The sequence below is a fragment of the Bidens hawaiensis genome, unplaced genomic scaffold, assembly GCF_021521415.1.
Source record: "Bidens hawaiensis isolate Kalapana, Puna unplaced genomic scaffold, B.hawaiensis_p1.1 tig00025381_1, whole genome shotgun sequence".
NCBI classification, from domain to species: domain Eukaryota; kingdom Viridiplantae; phylum Streptophyta; class Magnoliopsida; order Asterales; family Asteraceae; genus Bidens; species Bidens hawaiensis.
Genome location: NW_027494054.1, coordinates 287,636 through 304,129, shown reverse-complemented (window position 1 = coordinate 304,129; position 16,494 = coordinate 287,636). Strand labels below are relative to the sequence as shown.

Here is a 16,494-nt window from a genome sequence, read left to right as displayed (position 1 = left end):
TAATTGGTAACTATTAAATATTAATTTCAAGATAAAAAATAACTAAATAAATACTTAAACTATATACAGTAGTATTTTATTGTTTTTTTGTATTTTGCCTGCATCCTATATTATTATGTTTTATCTTAATTGCTTGTATATTCATGATGCCATGATGGTGGAACATTCTTAGTTTGGAGCTTAAAACAACTGTTTGCAACAAACGTAGGTGTGAGGAATAATTATGTCGTGGAATGGAACAATTTTGTACCAAAAAGGGTGGGGTTTTTAGCGTGAAGAGCGGAAATGAAAAGAATACCGGTGTTATTTGCTTTGGCTAAACGTGGTGTGATGGTTGTGTCGATGGTTTGCCCGATTTGTGAGGAGGAAGTGGAGTCGGCAGAGCGTCTCTTTGTGTCCTGTCAATTTGCGCAATCGGTTTGGAGCATTATTGCTACTTGGTGTAACGTACCGTCTATCTATGCTTTCTCAACTCATGATTTATTGGAATTGTATAAATACTTCTCACTATCGAAAAAAAGGACGAAGGCGTTTCATGCGGTGTGCTTGACGATGATTTGGTGTATTTGGACACTGAGAAATTTAGTGGTGTCCGAAAGAAAACCGGCATCCATAAGCAGCACGATTAGTGAAATAAAAGCACCAAGTTTCTTACGGGTAAGAAATAATAGGTCTAAGGGGCTAGGTTTGACATAAAAAAGGTAGTGTATTTTTATTTTTTTAATCGAATGTAAGGATATAGCGGAAGAGATATGAATATCGGGTGAAGTTGTAATGGTGTTTCTTCATTTTATTGGTGGACACGCCGTTTCTAGCATCTTGCTAGTTTGCGTGTATAATAAACAAATACAAATGAATTATCGTGCTAAACATGAGAATCAAGTAGAGTAATTATATATACAAGTAGAGTAATTATGTAATTACTCTATGATGTAAGTACATAATTACTCTACTTGTATATATAATTATTCTACTTGATTCTCACGTTTAGCACGTTAATTTCATTTGTACGTTAACATTCCCCAATAAATTGTTTGGTTGGTCATTAGAAACAAAAAAAAATAAAAATAAAAATAAAAAAAGAATAGAAGATCACTAGGCAGCTAAGCATTTAGTAGTTTGGATATGGCAAACAACACGTGAGTGCAGTTAGTGAAGCACAAATCATACACACACTTGTTAAACAAGTCAACACTCAACAACGGGAAGTTGAGTAGATGCTCCGGTTGCCGGTCACATCCACCGTCCGTTTTCTATATCAATCACATCTCACCCGTTCACCACCGGTGACATGGCACTAATTAATTAATTAACTGCTTTTAAATTCCGTCTTTCAAGTCCGAACACACACACGCACACACTTCACTCTCAACGCTACAACCAATTTCTCACCAAAAACCTTTAACTCAGCCCTAATTCATGTACGTTTTATTCAATTTTACTTGTATTAGTTATTAATTTGCAACGGCACGTGGTTTAATTTGATGCTAATACGTTTGAACTCTATTATTATTCTAGTTAGGGTTTTGTTGAATTGTTTCCTTGTTATATATGTGCATATGTTGATCTGAAATCATTGTATTTGCTACTTGTAACTGTGTATGTGTATGTGGATCAATGCATGTGTTGTGTAGTTCAGCTCAAGTGCACGTTTTCGCTCGGTTTATGATATTTAGGGTTTCTCTTTTCGGACTTGGTTATTTACACAGCTTTTCGCTGCTTGAGTGTTGTTGATGCATGTGGCGTATGTTATTCAGTTTGATAAAGGTGACTGGTTTTATAATAGTTTTACTGAAGTTGCTGGTTGAGTTTGACTTATTATGAGGTTTTAGTTAACCATTTGTGGTAAAATGTTTAGTTATAGTGGGGAAGAAGGTGCAAGACGCATTCGTGTTATTTTAAAACACATAATGTGCATTCAAGCTATGCAATACTCTCAAAATTACAAAAACTTTTTAAAACAAAAAACATAACCCAAAATCAGGTTCCTTGAAAAGATGACTTCCCGAATGAGCATAATCATCAAAAGATAAAAATCGGAATCTTGATATAGAACCCGTGCAATTTTTAATTCTCTGCTTCTGTCCACCACTCAAATTTAGTCCCTGCTTTCACTGACAACTTTTTGATCACCAAACAATAGAATTTCAAGATCTTTCTTCAAGGATTATGCTTCTAGAAGCTTTTCATACCTTTCTCTATCCATCTGCCTACCAAACAAGATATTATCTTCAATCTTCTCACTTTGTAACCATGGAGATTGAAAGACATGTGCCTTTGATCCTTCTACTTTTACGCTTCCCTGACCCAACAATGCCACAAACAGCAACCTGCATACCTTGATTTACTCTGAATTTATATCAGGAAGTGTAAAAGTAGAAGGATCAAAGGCATATGTATCTCAATCACCGTGGATACAAAGTGGGAAGATTGAAGATAATATCTTGTTTGGTAGGTAGATGAATAGGGAGAGGTATGACGAGACTGTACAAGCATGTTCTTTGATGAAAGATCTTGAAGTTATTTCGTTTGGTGATCAAACAGATATCGGTAAGCGGGGCTAAATTTGAGTGGTGGTCAGAAGCAGAGAATTCTAATTGCATGGGCTCTATATCTTTTTTTATGATCTGTTTTGCATGGTTGATGCTCATACAGGAGGTCATCTGTTCGAAGTAGGTGATTTTGGGCTTTGTTTTTGTTCCAAGAACATTTCGTTGTTTTGAAACTATATAAAGGCATAACTTGAATGCACATTTGTGTTTATAAATGGCAGGAATGTGTATTGCGGACTCAAACACAGCTATGTATGTGCATGTGTTGATCTGAGATCATTGTATGTGCGACTTGCAACTGTGTATGTAGATCAATGCATGTGTATTTTAGCTGAAGTGCACATTTTCGTTCCGTTTATGATATTTAGGGTTTGTCTTTAATGATTTAGTTATTAGGCAGCTTTTTGCTGTTTGTGTTTTGTTGCATGTGGCTGATGTTATTAATTTGTTAAAGGTGACTAGTTTTATAGTTTTACTGAACTTGCCTGGTTGAGTGTTGACTCTTGATGAGCTTTTAATTAACTTTTTGTGATAAAATGTTCAGTTATGGGGGGAGAAGGTGCGACTTCTGAAGTTGCAGAGACGGTGGAGAACGGGACTGTCTCTTCAGATAAAGCAGCCAATGATGTGAATGGGAAAAAGGAGGCTGTTGAAAAGATGAAGGTAGATGTAAAGGATAATGAGAATGATAAAATTAAGGAAGATGAAGTTAATGAAGAAGCAGAGGTGAAAGATAATGAAGGAGAGGGAAATAAAGGAAATGATGAACCTGAGGATGAGCCAATGGAAGTTGATGGCAAGAAAGATGCAAACAAGGAGACTGATAGTAATAATAATATAGAAGCTGATGATTCAAAAGAAGAAGAAGAGACCCCAAAGGAGAAGGGATCGAAAAAAGGTGCAAAAAAGAAGGGTGGTGAAAAGAAAAGAAACCGCACGAAAAAAGTAAAGGAACAGACAACTCCTGTTGCTCCTACAATTGAACGTCCTGTACGGGCACGGAAATCTGTAGAACGACTGGTTGCTGTCATTGAGAATGACGCCGCTAAGGAATTCCATATATTAAAGGTTATTGTTTTTGTTTAGAATTTCAAGACTGTTGTTGTTCGTCTTTAAATAACTCGATTAAATCTCTCTGCTTTAACTGATTTATTGTTGTTATAATGACGTGCAGGGTCGTGGTACAGTACTGAAAGATATTCCAAATGGTATTGTCTTATGTTTTCAATTTCTTATATTTGTTTTCCATTTCCTTATTGCATCAAACACCCCTTGATTTGCTGTCAAGAAAACTTTTGATCTAAAGTGACATAAAACATAAAAGATATGCTTTTGTATAACTTAATGTATGCTATCTCATAAATAAACAAATTGCTTAATGAAGTGAAGTTGAATTGATTTAGTCACTTGTTAGGGCTTCAATATTAACAGTAATGGTAAGTTATAGAGCTATGGATAGTGAGGTTAATTGGTACATCATTTTTTAACATAAACCTAACAATACCATTTTTATATGTGTACAAAGCCACTAACCTTAACTATACATGTGTGTATATACTTTTCATATCTTGCATATCTTGGGTTTTCTGTCTAAATCCTATATTACTTTTCAGTTTCATACAAGCTATCAAAGAAGAAGGTGGTTGATGACAATCTCAAACTGCTCCATACTATTTTATTTGGAAGAAGAGGAAAGGTAATTGAACTTCAGCTCATGAATATCTATGAATCTGTATGATTTATCTAGTGGTGTTATTTTTTTTATTCTCTTTGGTATGCTTTTTTTATGCTTAATGTTTATATTGACGAAGTAGAAACCCCCCAACATTGGTGGTTTGAATCATGCTGATTAATTGTAGTTAGTGATACACATACATGAATAGCTTTCTGTATGTATGGACTTTGTAAGCATTTTTTAATAGCTTTTATCTGTATATAAGCTCTCATTTTCTGTGATGTTCTTGTGTACTTTCCGGGCTTACACTAAATCCTGCTATGTTTTGATCTTGGTTTTATTCTTTTGGTGAGCTACTATAAATGTGTGGATACCTAATATTAAGCTTTCGATTCAAATTGCAGGCCGCGCAGGTCAAGAGTAATATCTTGCAGTTTTCTGGCTTTGTCTGGCCTGAAAATGAGGTAATAATCATTTTATCTAACAGTAAATTGTTGGTTTTATTTTCTCACTGGTTAAATTTCAAAAATTTACAAGGTATGACAAGCATGTATTTGTAGAGAAAAATAAATAGAACAATAAGATTAAAAAATAGATGAATTGACATTCAAACTCATAGTAGTTCAGAGATGTGTGTCACTATATGATTCCATTAGAAAATTATGCATGATATAAATACCTGACATGTATGGTTGTGATACATATACTGTCATTGCAGGAAAAGCATAAATTAAAAGTTAAAGAAAAGCTTGACAAGCTCAATAAAGAGAAACTCTTGGAGTTCTGTGATATATTTGACATGACAGTCAGCAGTGCTAATAAGGTTTGTTTAGCTACCGTATGGTTCTTTTATAAACTTTTAATGCAGATTATTTATCAAATAGTTGCTGATGCAATTCTTCAAGGACGCGTAATTGTATTAAAAACAAACATTTTCAATTTTGTGGCTTTTCCCCTAATCCTGACTCAACGTTTCTTTTAGAAATCAACACACTCTTTCTTGAATGCAATTACCAATTTAAGTTAAAAAAAAGATTTTCCTTGAAGTTGAATTAATTTTGAAGTTTATATATTCTTGTTAACATAGTATGGCATCATGTATGTGTTGCTAACAGGAAGATATTGTGGTAAAGCTGATCGATTTTATGTTGACTCCTCATGCCACAACTAGTGAGCTGCTTGCAGAGATAGAGCAGGTTTGCATTTAAGCTTTTATGTTTAAATTTTTTTTTAACTCTTATCACTTCCTGCTTATAATATGTCATGTTATGCAGTCAACCAAAGGTAAAAAGCGAAAGAGTGAAAGCAAGAATAGCACATCTACCCCTGAGGCTACACCTTCAAAAGGCTCATCTAAGGTACCTCTTAAGAATATAAGCTCTCTGATAACAATAGTTATAAATCATAATCATGTTTAGGCGAGCACAATAGTTTACATCATAATTTGTTTGTGAAGAAGCAGAAAACTAAAAGCCTTTCTGAAGAGGATAAGAAGAGGGCGGCCAGACCTAATGATGCAGAAGAAGAGAGTGATGAAGATGAAAAAGACGATGAAGATGTGAACGGTGCTACTGAGAAATCTGAGGATGAGAAATCAGGGGATATTGCAAGTGAAGATGTGTCTGAACCTGAACCTGAATCTGAATCTGAAGAGGAAAGTAGTAAGAAACGCAAAAGTTCAACCAAACCTAAATCTTCCAAAAAGGAATCGGGTGTAAAACCTAAAGAGAAGAAAGAAGTTATTACACCCAAAAAGACTAGCAGCTCACCTCAAAAGATGAAACCAGTTAAATCATTCATAAGTGGTTCTCAAGTTGCGGATCAAACTGATTCTGGTACAAAGACTTTCTCAAGGAAGAACAAGAGAGATGCAGTAAAAGAGAAAAATGGTACCACATGTTTCTCTCTTTTCTTAACCATAATTATTAGAGATGGCAAAATGGGCGGTTGGGAAAACGGGTTTGGGTCAAATGTGGCGCTAGGCTAATCAGTCAGTAACAAATAATTATCTAAAGATATATAGTGATTCATTATATGCTGATAACTACTTTTTTAACAAAGGGAAAAGGACGGCGAAAGAGAAAGAGAAGCCTAAATCAGAAAAACAGAAGATAAGTGATGGTGACCTTAGAACTGCAATCTGTGGGATCTTTAAGGAAGTTGACTTCAATACGGTGAGAATCTGTTACCAAAAATGTTCAATCATTGCAAAGAAACAAGATTTCACATAATGATTTGTCAGGTTTCAAAATTTGTGGGTGATATTATTACGAAACACCTCTTTTTCTAAGAAAATAATTAGTTGTAAAAGAGAATAACACACATGGTTGTTCCATGATACATCTTGCATTTCGTAGGGTTCGAGTTTGATGCAATGTATATAAAATCCAGTATGTCTCTCTTACAAGTTTTGCATTGTTTGTGTTTTGCAGGCAACCTTTACTGATATTCTCAAGCTGCTCAGTAAGCATCCTCTATTCCTTAATTTATTAGTGGATGTGGCAATTTTGACGATCTATTTAAAAATAGGTCGGTCAATATGGGCTTTAATTCTATTGTTTGTAATGTTTTTGTTTCAGCTAAGAGATTTGATACAGATCTGACATCAAGAAAGGCATCCATAAAGTTCATGATCCAGGAAGAGTTAACCAAGATAGCTGATGAAGCTGAAGACGATGAGGATGACGAGGAAGCTGCTGGAAAAGAAGCATCTGGGCAAGAGGTCAAGGCCTGAGCATGCAGAAAAAACCGTTTTCGTTTCACTAGGTTTTTGTTTTTCTTGTTGCTTGTGGTATAAGCATGTAACTTAATGTTAGTTATTCGATTAGGGTGTTCACTGTAGAGGTAGAAGAAGAGTAGAAGTACAGTGGTAAATGGTAGTTCTGCTTTTTATGCATAATACATGTAATGAGAGTGTAAGTTATGGGATAATTTGCCTGTATGTTCTCATAATTTGACCCGTTGATGGTTTATATGTTTAGACGCAAATGCTTGTGTTGTCTGTGTTCATGCCTAATTTATAAGGTTAAACTTTCATTCAGGGTTGTGTAAATGATGATAATTGGTTGTGCATCGTGTACGACCCCTTTCTAGATAGTGCTAAGTTTTTTGGTAGTAATTTCCAACGTTTAACCAACTAAAGGCGAGAGTACTAAACAATGAGCAATGGGTGTTCGAAAAATATCAAGTACCTTGTTCTCTATGATTATCTAAAAGGTTGTTTAGCAGTAATGATCACAATACATAGGCTGACCATTTTTACATGCTTTGATGTTCTCATTAGCTAACCATAAAATCTAGATCAGTTGTGAAATTGAACAAACTATAAGCATATTATTTTGATATAAACAGTCAAGTTTGTTAATAAATTATACAAATACAGAGAAATAAACCATCTGTGTGAACCCTCGGGTGGGCTAAATGAAATTGCACATTTTGACGTCATTTTACTAATCTCGTGAAAATAACGTTAAAAGTGGTGGAAGGTTAATCAGGCATCATGTAGTGGCATTGATGACCGAAAGACAATGGTACATGCACCAATTGGCCAATGTCTCGATCGTTGTGTGTTATGTGTCTTATATCCAAGGCTTGATGCAAAACTACTATTGAGCCAGAGGTCTCACTGAACGCAGCCTCTCTATTCCTAAAAGGTAGAGGTAAGACTGCTTACATCTTACTCTTCTCAGACCCTACCATAGTTTTGCTATTGGTGGGATTTATTGAGTACGACGAGGAGGAGAGAAATAAACTATCTCACCACTAATAGGATCATGTCAGAACTGTGGTCAAGACTCGAGATACAAGAGTTTATTGCATGGATAGGTACACACTAGACATTATCTATATAAACTCTGTTACGTTCCTATGTATAAAAAATGTTGATATTTGCATTCCCAGACTTAAAAAGGACTTCCGTTCAACTCGCCAGAACCTTTTTGACCAATACTTATATTTGTCAAAACAAAACTCATTCTGACCCAAACCAGAATGACCATTTCTGACTTGTTGTCCCGTCCAACATTATCTGACCCGCCTGTTTGCCAGATAAACTTCGGACCAGATTTATAAAACTATAGCAGACAGTTTAAAACTTAAAAAGCAATATAATCAACAGTCGGATTGATTATCTGTATCAAGATATACATACTGTGGTTGACCAAATGTACACCATGGGATTCCAATGTGGTCAGTTAAGCCTAGTCACTACTCTCTACAGACCTAAGAGCCACAAGCCGGCATCATATATACATACAGATACAGAAAATGAACGAAAAATACAACAAAAAAATACATACAAAACAACAACCCAGAAAGGGAGGTTAATCCTCCAAAACAAGCTGCGAAAATCCTAACACAACTCACATTCAAACACAGCATATAGTCTAGGTTAATCGGCAAACAAACATAAGCCACAACATAGTTTCAAATACATGATAATTCCAAACATACTCTAATTAATAAGATGACACAATGTTCCACTTGTATATCTGTAGCTCAAACCCCGGGGCTCTTTTGCATCTCAAAAGCAAACGCAACTCTGAAACAGCTTCAATTCCCTATCAAACCTACCAATGCTAAAAAACTATCAGAAGCAGCCTCATACATTTATGATTTATTATGTGATAACATAATAATAAGATGACAAGTTTTCACTAAATGTAAAGAAAGCGTAAAATAAACCTATCAGCAAGCTTATAATATTATAACCGATAAAGTATAAAGTTGGTATCTTACATTTTCAAAGAAGACCACATTCACCAACTTGATATAGAGAATAATTGTCATTCTGCAGTCACACGCCGCTTCTTCCCATAGTCAGCATCCCTAGATCTAGACCTGTGTTCATCCTCTTGAGCCATTCTTGATTTCCCGTGGGCCCGCGAAGACCGCCCACGGTCCCACTCAACATCATACTCTGGTTCAACCTCTCTGTACCTGTGGTGGTGATCAGCATATTTGTCCCTTTCATCCCTATGGCGGCCCTTACCACGATCCCGGTCACGTGACCGTTCACGGTCCCTGCCCCTTTCCCTGTCACGATCACGTGACCGCTCCCGGTCACGATCCCTCTCGTCTCGATGCCTTCTTTCAGGCCACTCGTCTTCATAAACCACGTCTTTTTCTCTTGGTGGGTCTCGCTCATACCCGTGTTCATGATCTCTATCCTTCTCTTTTGCTGGATTGGGCCAAGTTCCTCTATCCCGACTACCTTCACCGTACTGTTGATCAGAACCGGCTTCTTCACCGTAACTAGACTCGCCTACCCTGCCACCATGTTCATCACCACCCCACCCAGCCATGTTCGGGTCTGACCACATTCCCATGGTGGGCCCATCAGCACCACCCGTTGGCAACATACCCATTCCGTTCATAGGAATTCCTCTCCCAAAGAACGCCGGGTTAACATGGGGTGCCAACCCCGGTAATCCTGGCGGGAAGGAAGGTAGCATACCCGAAAATGGAGGTGTCGGCGCACCAGGAAAACCACCATAACTTCCCATCCGACCCATTGGGCCTCCAAAAGAAGGATCAAACCCTTGACCCATCGGATGCATCATAGGTAGTGGCCCAAACCCATTTCCCATCATACCACGCCCACCCATCCCGCCACGTCCGCCCATCCCACCTCGTCCACCGGGCCCACGCCCACCCATCCCACCTTGACCATTACCTCTACCCCAATTCCCTCTTCCAAATCCTCTGTTATTATCACCACCACCGCCACCACCTTGAAAACTCCCGCCAGCAGGCATATTGTTACCACCCGGTTTAGCAGGCGTATCTCCCGGTCCCCTCTTAGCTTGAGCTGCAGAACCCTGAGCCATCTGTTGATTCCTATTAACCTGCGCTTCACCCATCCGTTTAACACTAAACGGCGACGCGAACGCAACAACACACGGACGACCGTTAAACACATGCCCGTTCATTCCCTCCTTACAAGCTGTCGCAGCCGACGGATCATAAAACTCCACTTGACAATACCCTTTCGACTTCCCACTAGCTTTCTCATCAAAGAACTTAACCTCCTTCACATGACCATACTTGCAAAGCTCCGACTCAAGCTCCGCATCAGTCGTCCACCAATGCAAATCTCCCACAAAAAGCACCGTCCCCCCACCGCCACCACCACCACCACCAGCCATGCCCATCCCACCACCATTTCCGTAACCATTTCCACTTCCGTGTGCAGCTAAACCATCACCACCAGTATTTGCAGCCTCAACACGTTGAGGCTGCTGCTGCTGCTGCTGTTGTTGTCCCATCCCTATGTTTTGCATACCATTATTATTATTATTCATGGGCCCACTTTCCAATTCACCGACTTTAACCGACGCCTGCCCTAACTCAACTCTAAGACCACCGGAACCCTCATTTCCTCCTAACCCTATACTCAAATTACCTTTACTAGAAACAAGATCATTGCTTTTACCTTCCCGGGCCGCAGCATCATCCACCGCTTCCGAACGCTGCACCGCTTGCGAACCCGGAACCGGTTCGGGCTTCTTTTCAAGTTCATCCTGATTGTTAAACCCTAAATCTTGATTTTTTTTGACAGACTGAAGAAAGCCATCACCAACATTAACATCGTTATACAAATCCTCGTAATCCTCATCATCTTCTTCCCCAAGAAACCCCTCGTCCACGACGGCGCCTATGGCTTCGTTTTGATCCATCATTTACAATTTCTAGGGCTTAATTAATTGAAGTAACTAAAACCAAGTAATCATGAAATTGGAATGATAGAAGAAGTTAGATTTGATTGATGGGTGAAATTGGAAGGAGCTTACCAGAACTTGAAGATTGGATCGATTACAAAAACCCTAAATTTTATTATTCATTTTGTATATGTATTTGTATAATAATAAATAATAAGCCGATATATTAAGGACACTTGTCGAGTCTGGAATATAATGGAAAATGTATGTTTGTATCCGAATCTATCATTTTTATTTACTTTCTTAAAAATATGTTGATTAGTCAAGATGTATTTAATTTTGTATTTAGTGTTTTTGTTTTTAGATTCGGTTGGAGTTAGAATTATACTAGGATTATGATTTATTACTAAGGATAAGAAATGCAGACAATAATGGTTTTTTTAGTTGACGTGAAGAAGAGGGGAGAAGATGTGATTGATGAGCTGACATGAAGAAGAGAGAGATGAGAAACACATTTACTCATAAAAAGTCTTTGTAAGGAGGAAAGATGAGCGTTTTTTCCCTCTAAGAGGAGCGTGGATTGGAGTTTTACTTTCGAGACATTATAATGCTTAAAATGTTTGTTTTTTGCAATTTTATGTTTATAATTGGTAATGCGTCTCCTTCTTAACAAATTATACGTCGTACCTTATACTAAAATGATATACGTTATCAAAATTGAACTTATCGTTTTTAGTAATATACATGTTTTAAAACGTTTAAATGTTTATTTAGAATTCTCTATATATTATTCGTTCTATATTGAATTATCTTACTAGATTATACATTATACAAAGTTAAATAAATATATTGTCAAAATTGCACTTTACATTTTGAAATTTTTATCAAAACTGAAACAAACGTAAATCAAGAAATTGCTTAAATCAAAATGCCTGGAAATTAATGTTTGTTTTAATTATATGTATATGTAGTTTGAAAATATTAAAATTAAAAATAACTACAAGTAATTCATTATTTGTTCAAGCCTTCCATCAAATAAAACAGTAAAAGTGATAAAGTTCAGTTTATACAAATGTAATAATTTTACTCTACTAAACACAGTTACAATACATAGTTTATCAAAAACCAAATCGAAACCCAAAAAACACTAATTCTATAGAAGATTAACTTAAAGCAACCACATTAGAATTATTTAAAGGAATATAACCACCTAACAAGCTTCCTTCCGGTCAAGATGCAGTGTTGGTATAAAGTTGGTTTCGTTTAATGTAGTCGATAACTTCATCAGACGTCAAATATGTCACCGACAAACCCCGTGAAACGCAATCTCTGTAGTTACATAAACAAACATTGTTAAATAATTAAGTTGTGCGTGTTAAGAGCGAAAAATAGAAACGACAGTATACAATTTAATGACTACCTAACTATAGTTGAACTAATGCGGTTTGGCACTATTTCATCCACCACCTCAATATTACTCTGCAAGATTAATAAAAGAACATTATTAATATCTTAACGGGTGAGTTCAAATGATAAGCATTAAAACGCTCCTGAATAGAGGGAGATATCAGTCATTAATTGAAATATGATCCAACGACTAAAATGTGGTTCGTTTGGTTACTATTAATGGATGGTTCTTGACTGAATCTCCTTTTAATATGATGAAATACGTCACATAAAAGGTATTTAAATGAGTAGCGACTAGCGAGTCTATCTATAAACAAGCCAAGCCAAGCCCAAGATCGGGTCGTGAGTTATTATTTCAAGCTCGGGCCCAACTCGTTTAATATTTTCCAATTCGTTTACATACGCTTTCGTTTAGTTTTTTATTTTGAGAAAAACCTTCAACAAACCTAAGCTCGGCTCAAGCTCGTGTAGTACCTTAAACGAGTCAAAGCTCGTGTAGTACCTTAAACGAGTCAAAGCTCGACTCGAGCTCGGCTATGCAGTGTGAAAAAATACACTCGGCTCGTTAAGGCTCGACAAGCCTAAACGAACTAACCATCTTAAGTTCGAGCTCGAGCTTGATAACTATACAAGCTTTACTTAAGGCTCGGGCTCAAAAAAACTTGGCTCGTTTCGAGTTTTTTATCAATCCGATCTCGAGTAGCTCATGAGCAGCTCGGCTCGTTTGCACCCCTAGTAGTGACAGAATGCCAGTTGGTTTACCTTGTACTCCGTCAAGATTTCATCACTTGAGATGATTTTTCCAACGTCTTGACCTTCTCTGCGGATACAAACCACACCATAGTCTCTGAATATAGTCCTAACCTGAAACGAACAGATGGTCATAAAAATCATGAATTTGTAATCTCGTACAGATGTGTGTCTATTATTACAACAATGTTTGGCAAATAGTTATTAATTTATTATGATTATGATTTTCTGCTTGTTTGGAGTCAAGATAATCAGAGTTAGGAAAACAATTAGTGTAAGATTATCTAACAATCACCAACTTTTATTAACTGTTTCACGATTATCCAATTAATATCATCCCCACAAAAGAGCATAATAATGCAGAAGAATTTTACCTGTTCAGGTATCCAAACTCCAGGTCTAGCAAAAGATTCTAGCAGATCAGAGCCGCAAACAAGCATAACCCTTAATAATGCTACAATTGCATGAACAAAATTAGTGTTTATAGCAAGAGATATTTCAATCTTAAACCTTCTTAGGGCATGTTTGGGAGTGCTTATATTTTTTGCTTTTTGCTTTTTGCTTTTTGGAGGGGCAAAATGTCCAAAATGCCCCTCCAAAAGCACCTAAAAGCTTCAATTTGGTGCTTTTAGTTGCTTTTGGAGGGGCATTTTGGACATTATACTTGATAGATATAATAGTTTTGGAAAAGACAATTTGGTCAAAACAACAAATCATATTATTAAGTTATTTTGGCAAGTTAAGGAACAAGCAAAACTAGCATACCACTAGGTATCAGCCCATTATCACAAAAGAAGCTCCTGATTCTTGATAACACAGTCAATGATCGCTGATATGAACTTTGATTTGCCTAACACAAATAAATATTTCTGCATCAATAAACATAAGAGAAAAAAAATAAGCTGAGGGCTTTATACGAAAGTTCCTCATTTCAAAGAAACAAGAATCAAAACCACACGTGTTCTGTTCAATAAAAATGGATGTGTTCTATGTTTAGTCCTAAAAGTACATTGCAGTGACTACACTGAAGACTGACATGTTTGTCCACTTACCATTGTCAATTCAACTTTACTACATCAAATTCTTAAGCATTCAGAATTGTTTTCAAAGCTTTTAACCACTTTGTGTGTGCGCGTGCGCGCGCGTGTGTGTGTGAGAGAGAGAGAGGGGGGGGGCATACCTCCCAAGTATCCACCATTATGAAGTCAGAACTTTTGCAAGCGAGTTGACACATTGAGATACGGTGTTCAGCTGGTAAGAGACCCTGAGAAAAGAAAAAAAATTCAGCTCTTGCAGTCGAATTTATTTAATATTTGATTGCAGGAGAGATATGAACTACGTTTATTATGAGTACGAATAATACATGAAGCAAATTAGGTTTTCCTTTTCATTTTAAATGTCTTAAAACTTCTTTTTCAGGTGCGGAGAATGTAATGTTACAGGAAAGTAAATACCTTTTTCTTGTATGCATCATTTACAGGTGACATGTAGCCTCCAACAACATGAAACCCTTTTGAGTTAAGTGCATCCCTTGCCAATTCTAAGCATTCATATAAAAATAAATAAGATTAGCATACATCCAAATTATATTGACCGAGCTGTAAACATATTAGTCCAATTTCCTTGAACTTTAAACCATGGTAGTTTATTGACTCGCATTGTTAAACTAAAAACTATAAATGCATATGTGACATGTAATATAAATTTCTTCTAATTCTTATAAGAAAAAACTGTGCAGCTGTTTGGATATTAGTCACTAATAACCATTTCTCAAACACGACAAACAAATGACAAAAACTAGCAGACGGAAACACATACCGAAGAGACGTAAATGCATGAATGTAGGAGGATTGAAGCTTCCAGCTGATACCAATACCACATGCATTTTTCCCCTGCAAAAGTGTGATATATATATATATATATATTCGTGCAGTGCCATTATTCTCAGACAAGAACAATTCACAATCCAATACTAAAGTTTCAAATTTGACTCGAGTTTAATTAATTATATATTGTAATCTGAACCTACAGTGTGTGCCGGTAAAACTTACTTTGTGCTAGAATCTGATGTGTTAGGATTAAACGTACACACGAAACCGAACACACACACGAAAGCAATAAACGAACACGATGATTTAACGTGGTTCGGTCTAAACTGACCTACGTCCACGGGTGGCAACTAGGTATATCTTTATTGAGTGACAAATATTACAAGTACATAATGTTGTTTATATAGAGACTGAACTAGGGTTAGTAAATTATTATGCAAGAAATCTAAACCGGGCCGGGCTTGGGCCCGACCGCCCACACCCGTCTCCTCTTTTGACTTCATATAATAAACCGGGCCAACAAGGCCTACGAACCCAACAATCTCCCACTCGGAGGCCTTGAGTACTCTCGTCTGCACTCCTGATTGTACTTCTGTAATCTGAACATTAAACTTCTTCTAGTTGCCACCGCCTTCTCATCAATTAACCTGAAGACCCGTTGAAGCTCCCCGGAGCTCCAACACGTCAGTCATGGCTGAAACTGCCCCTGACCCGTTCTCTGTCCCTACCGGCTCCCACTGTAACGAACTACCGGATCCTGAGATAACCTGAGAACAAACACTCTCCATATTCAGCAAGTAATTCATTGGAGAGACTTTTACAGCTGGAATACTGGTTTTCTTAATCCACTGTCGACCTGGAACTGTAACTGAAACACGACCTGTGCTCCCACTGTCACGATGTCCCCCAACTGATTTAACCTTCCTAGCTCGTTCATCCTGAATCTTCACTTTGGCTCTGGGTTTGTTACTTGCAAAACGAACCTTCTTCTGCCCACGAGATTCTGTGAACCGGATTTTGTCTTTCACCATGCCGACCATATACAACGAACCCATTTTCTTGCCACGAGCAACCACAAGATTCCCTTTGACTACTTTCCACTGCCCATTCCCGAACTTAACATCGTGCCCTTGGTCATCCAACTGCCCAACTGAAATCAAACGTTTCTTCAAACTTGGAATAACCCTCACGTATTTCAAAGTCCAAGAAGTACCGGCTGAAGTTATCAAATCAACGTCTCCCATACCCGTAACCTCTAAAATATCATCATTCGCTAGTCGAACCTTTCCAAAATCCCCAAATTTAAGATTCTTCATCGTTTCACTACAGTGAGTGGCATGAAACGATGCACCAGAATCCATCACCCAAGCATCAACGCTACTCTCAACACTACAAACCAAAGCCTCATCACTACTGACCCCGTCATCTGTGTCGTCTTCTGTAACGTTCACCTCTTTCTTACCATTCGGACACTGATTCCTGAAGTGTCCTTTCTCTTTACAACCCCAACATTCAATATCCTTACGAGTCTTAGACTGACTCCTCTTCCTGCTCCCACTGCCTCGCTGTTTTCCCCTACCTCTACCTTCTGTGACTAGCATATTGCCTGATGATTCACCTGA

General features: G+C 37.4%; 3 protein-coding genes across 5 annotated transcripts in view; 1 reads left to right on the top strand and 2 right to left on the bottom strand.

Annotated features, from left to right (window-relative positions):
* The first annotated feature begins 1,180 nt into the window (after positions 1–1,180).
* On the top strand, positions 1,181–7,215 carry LOC143571488 (DEK domain-containing chromatin-associated protein 4-like). Its single transcript, XM_077056898.1, has 12 exons — positions 1,181–1,421; positions 3,097–3,620; positions 3,727–3,760; positions 4,166–4,248; positions 4,632–4,691; positions 4,946–5,050; positions 5,343–5,423; positions 5,502–5,585; positions 5,684–6,116; positions 6,289–6,401; positions 6,660–6,690; positions 6,807–7,215. Exons 2-12 carry the CDS (start codon positions 3,099–3,101, stop codon positions 6,959–6,961), a joined length of 1,701 nt encoding a protein of 566 aa, XP_076913013.1. The 5' UTR covers positions 1,181–1,421; positions 3,097–3,098; the 3' UTR covers positions 6,962–7,215.
* Positions 7,216–8,028: 813 nt separating this feature from the next.
* On the bottom strand, positions 8,029–11,129 carry LOC143571487 (uncharacterized). Of its 2 annotated transcripts, XM_077056896.1 has the most exons (3): positions 11,025–11,129; positions 8,965–10,940; positions 8,030–8,795 (listed from the first exon to the last, which is right to left on the bottom strand). In XM_077056896.1, the coding sequence occupies exon 2, from the start codon at positions 10,905–10,907 to the stop codon at positions 9,012–9,014; it is 1,896 nt and encodes a 631-aa protein (XP_076913011.1). In that variant the 5' UTR covers positions 10,908–10,940; positions 11,025–11,129; the 3' UTR covers positions 8,030–8,795; positions 8,965–9,011. The 2 variants fall into 2 exon arrangements, with proteins under 2 accessions (XP_076913012.1, XP_076913011.1); XM_077056897.1 differs by having other exon boundaries at positions 8,029–8,786; positions 8,993–11,124.
* Positions 11,130–12,055: 926 nt separating this feature from the next.
* Positions 12,056–16,494, bottom strand: part of LOC143571473 (nicotinamide/nicotinic acid mononucleotide adenylyltransferase-like) — a 46,575-nt gene continuing 42,136 nt past the window's right edge. For both annotated transcript variants that reach the window (XM_077056887.1, XM_077056888.1), the window contains exons 3-11: positions 15,095–15,107; positions 14,862–14,935; positions 14,498–14,583; positions 14,224–14,307; positions 13,809–13,893; positions 13,418–13,497; positions 13,056–13,157; positions 12,307–12,365; positions 12,056–12,215 (exon numbers count right to left, since the gene is read on the bottom strand). In XM_077056887.1, coding sequence (XP_076913002.1) covers positions 12,116–12,215; positions 12,307–12,365; positions 13,056–13,157; positions 13,418–13,497; positions 13,809–13,893; positions 14,224–14,307; positions 14,498–14,583; positions 14,862–14,935; positions 15,095–15,107 — 683 coding nt within the window. In that variant the 3' untranslated portion in view covers positions 12,056–12,115. The remainder of the gene's footprint in view (positions 12,216–12,306; positions 12,366–13,055; positions 13,158–13,417; positions 13,498–13,808; positions 13,894–14,223; positions 14,308–14,497; positions 14,584–14,861; positions 14,936–15,094; positions 15,108–16,494) is intronic.

What these genes read in the sequence shown, in the direction of transcription:
- LOC143571488 (XM_077056898.1), top strand. Translation starts at nt 3,099, where the DNA reads ATGGGGGGAGAAGGTGCGACTTCTGAAGTTGCAGAGACGGTGGAGAAC. An exon ending in TGCTTGCAGAGATAGAGCAG is followed by an intron (nt 5,424 to 5,501) that starts GTTTGCATTTAA and finishes CATGTTATGCAG; the next exon opens with TCAACCAAAGGTAAAAAGCG. An exon ending in TGATATTCTCAAGCTGCTCA is followed by an intron (nt 6,691 to 6,806) that starts GTAAGCATCCTC and finishes TTTTTGTTTCAG; the next exon opens with CTAAGAGATTTGATACAGAT.
- LOC143571487 (XM_077056896.1), bottom strand. Translation starts at nt 10,907, where the DNA reads ATGATGGATCAAAACGAAGCCATAGGCGCCGTCGTGGACGAGGGGTTT.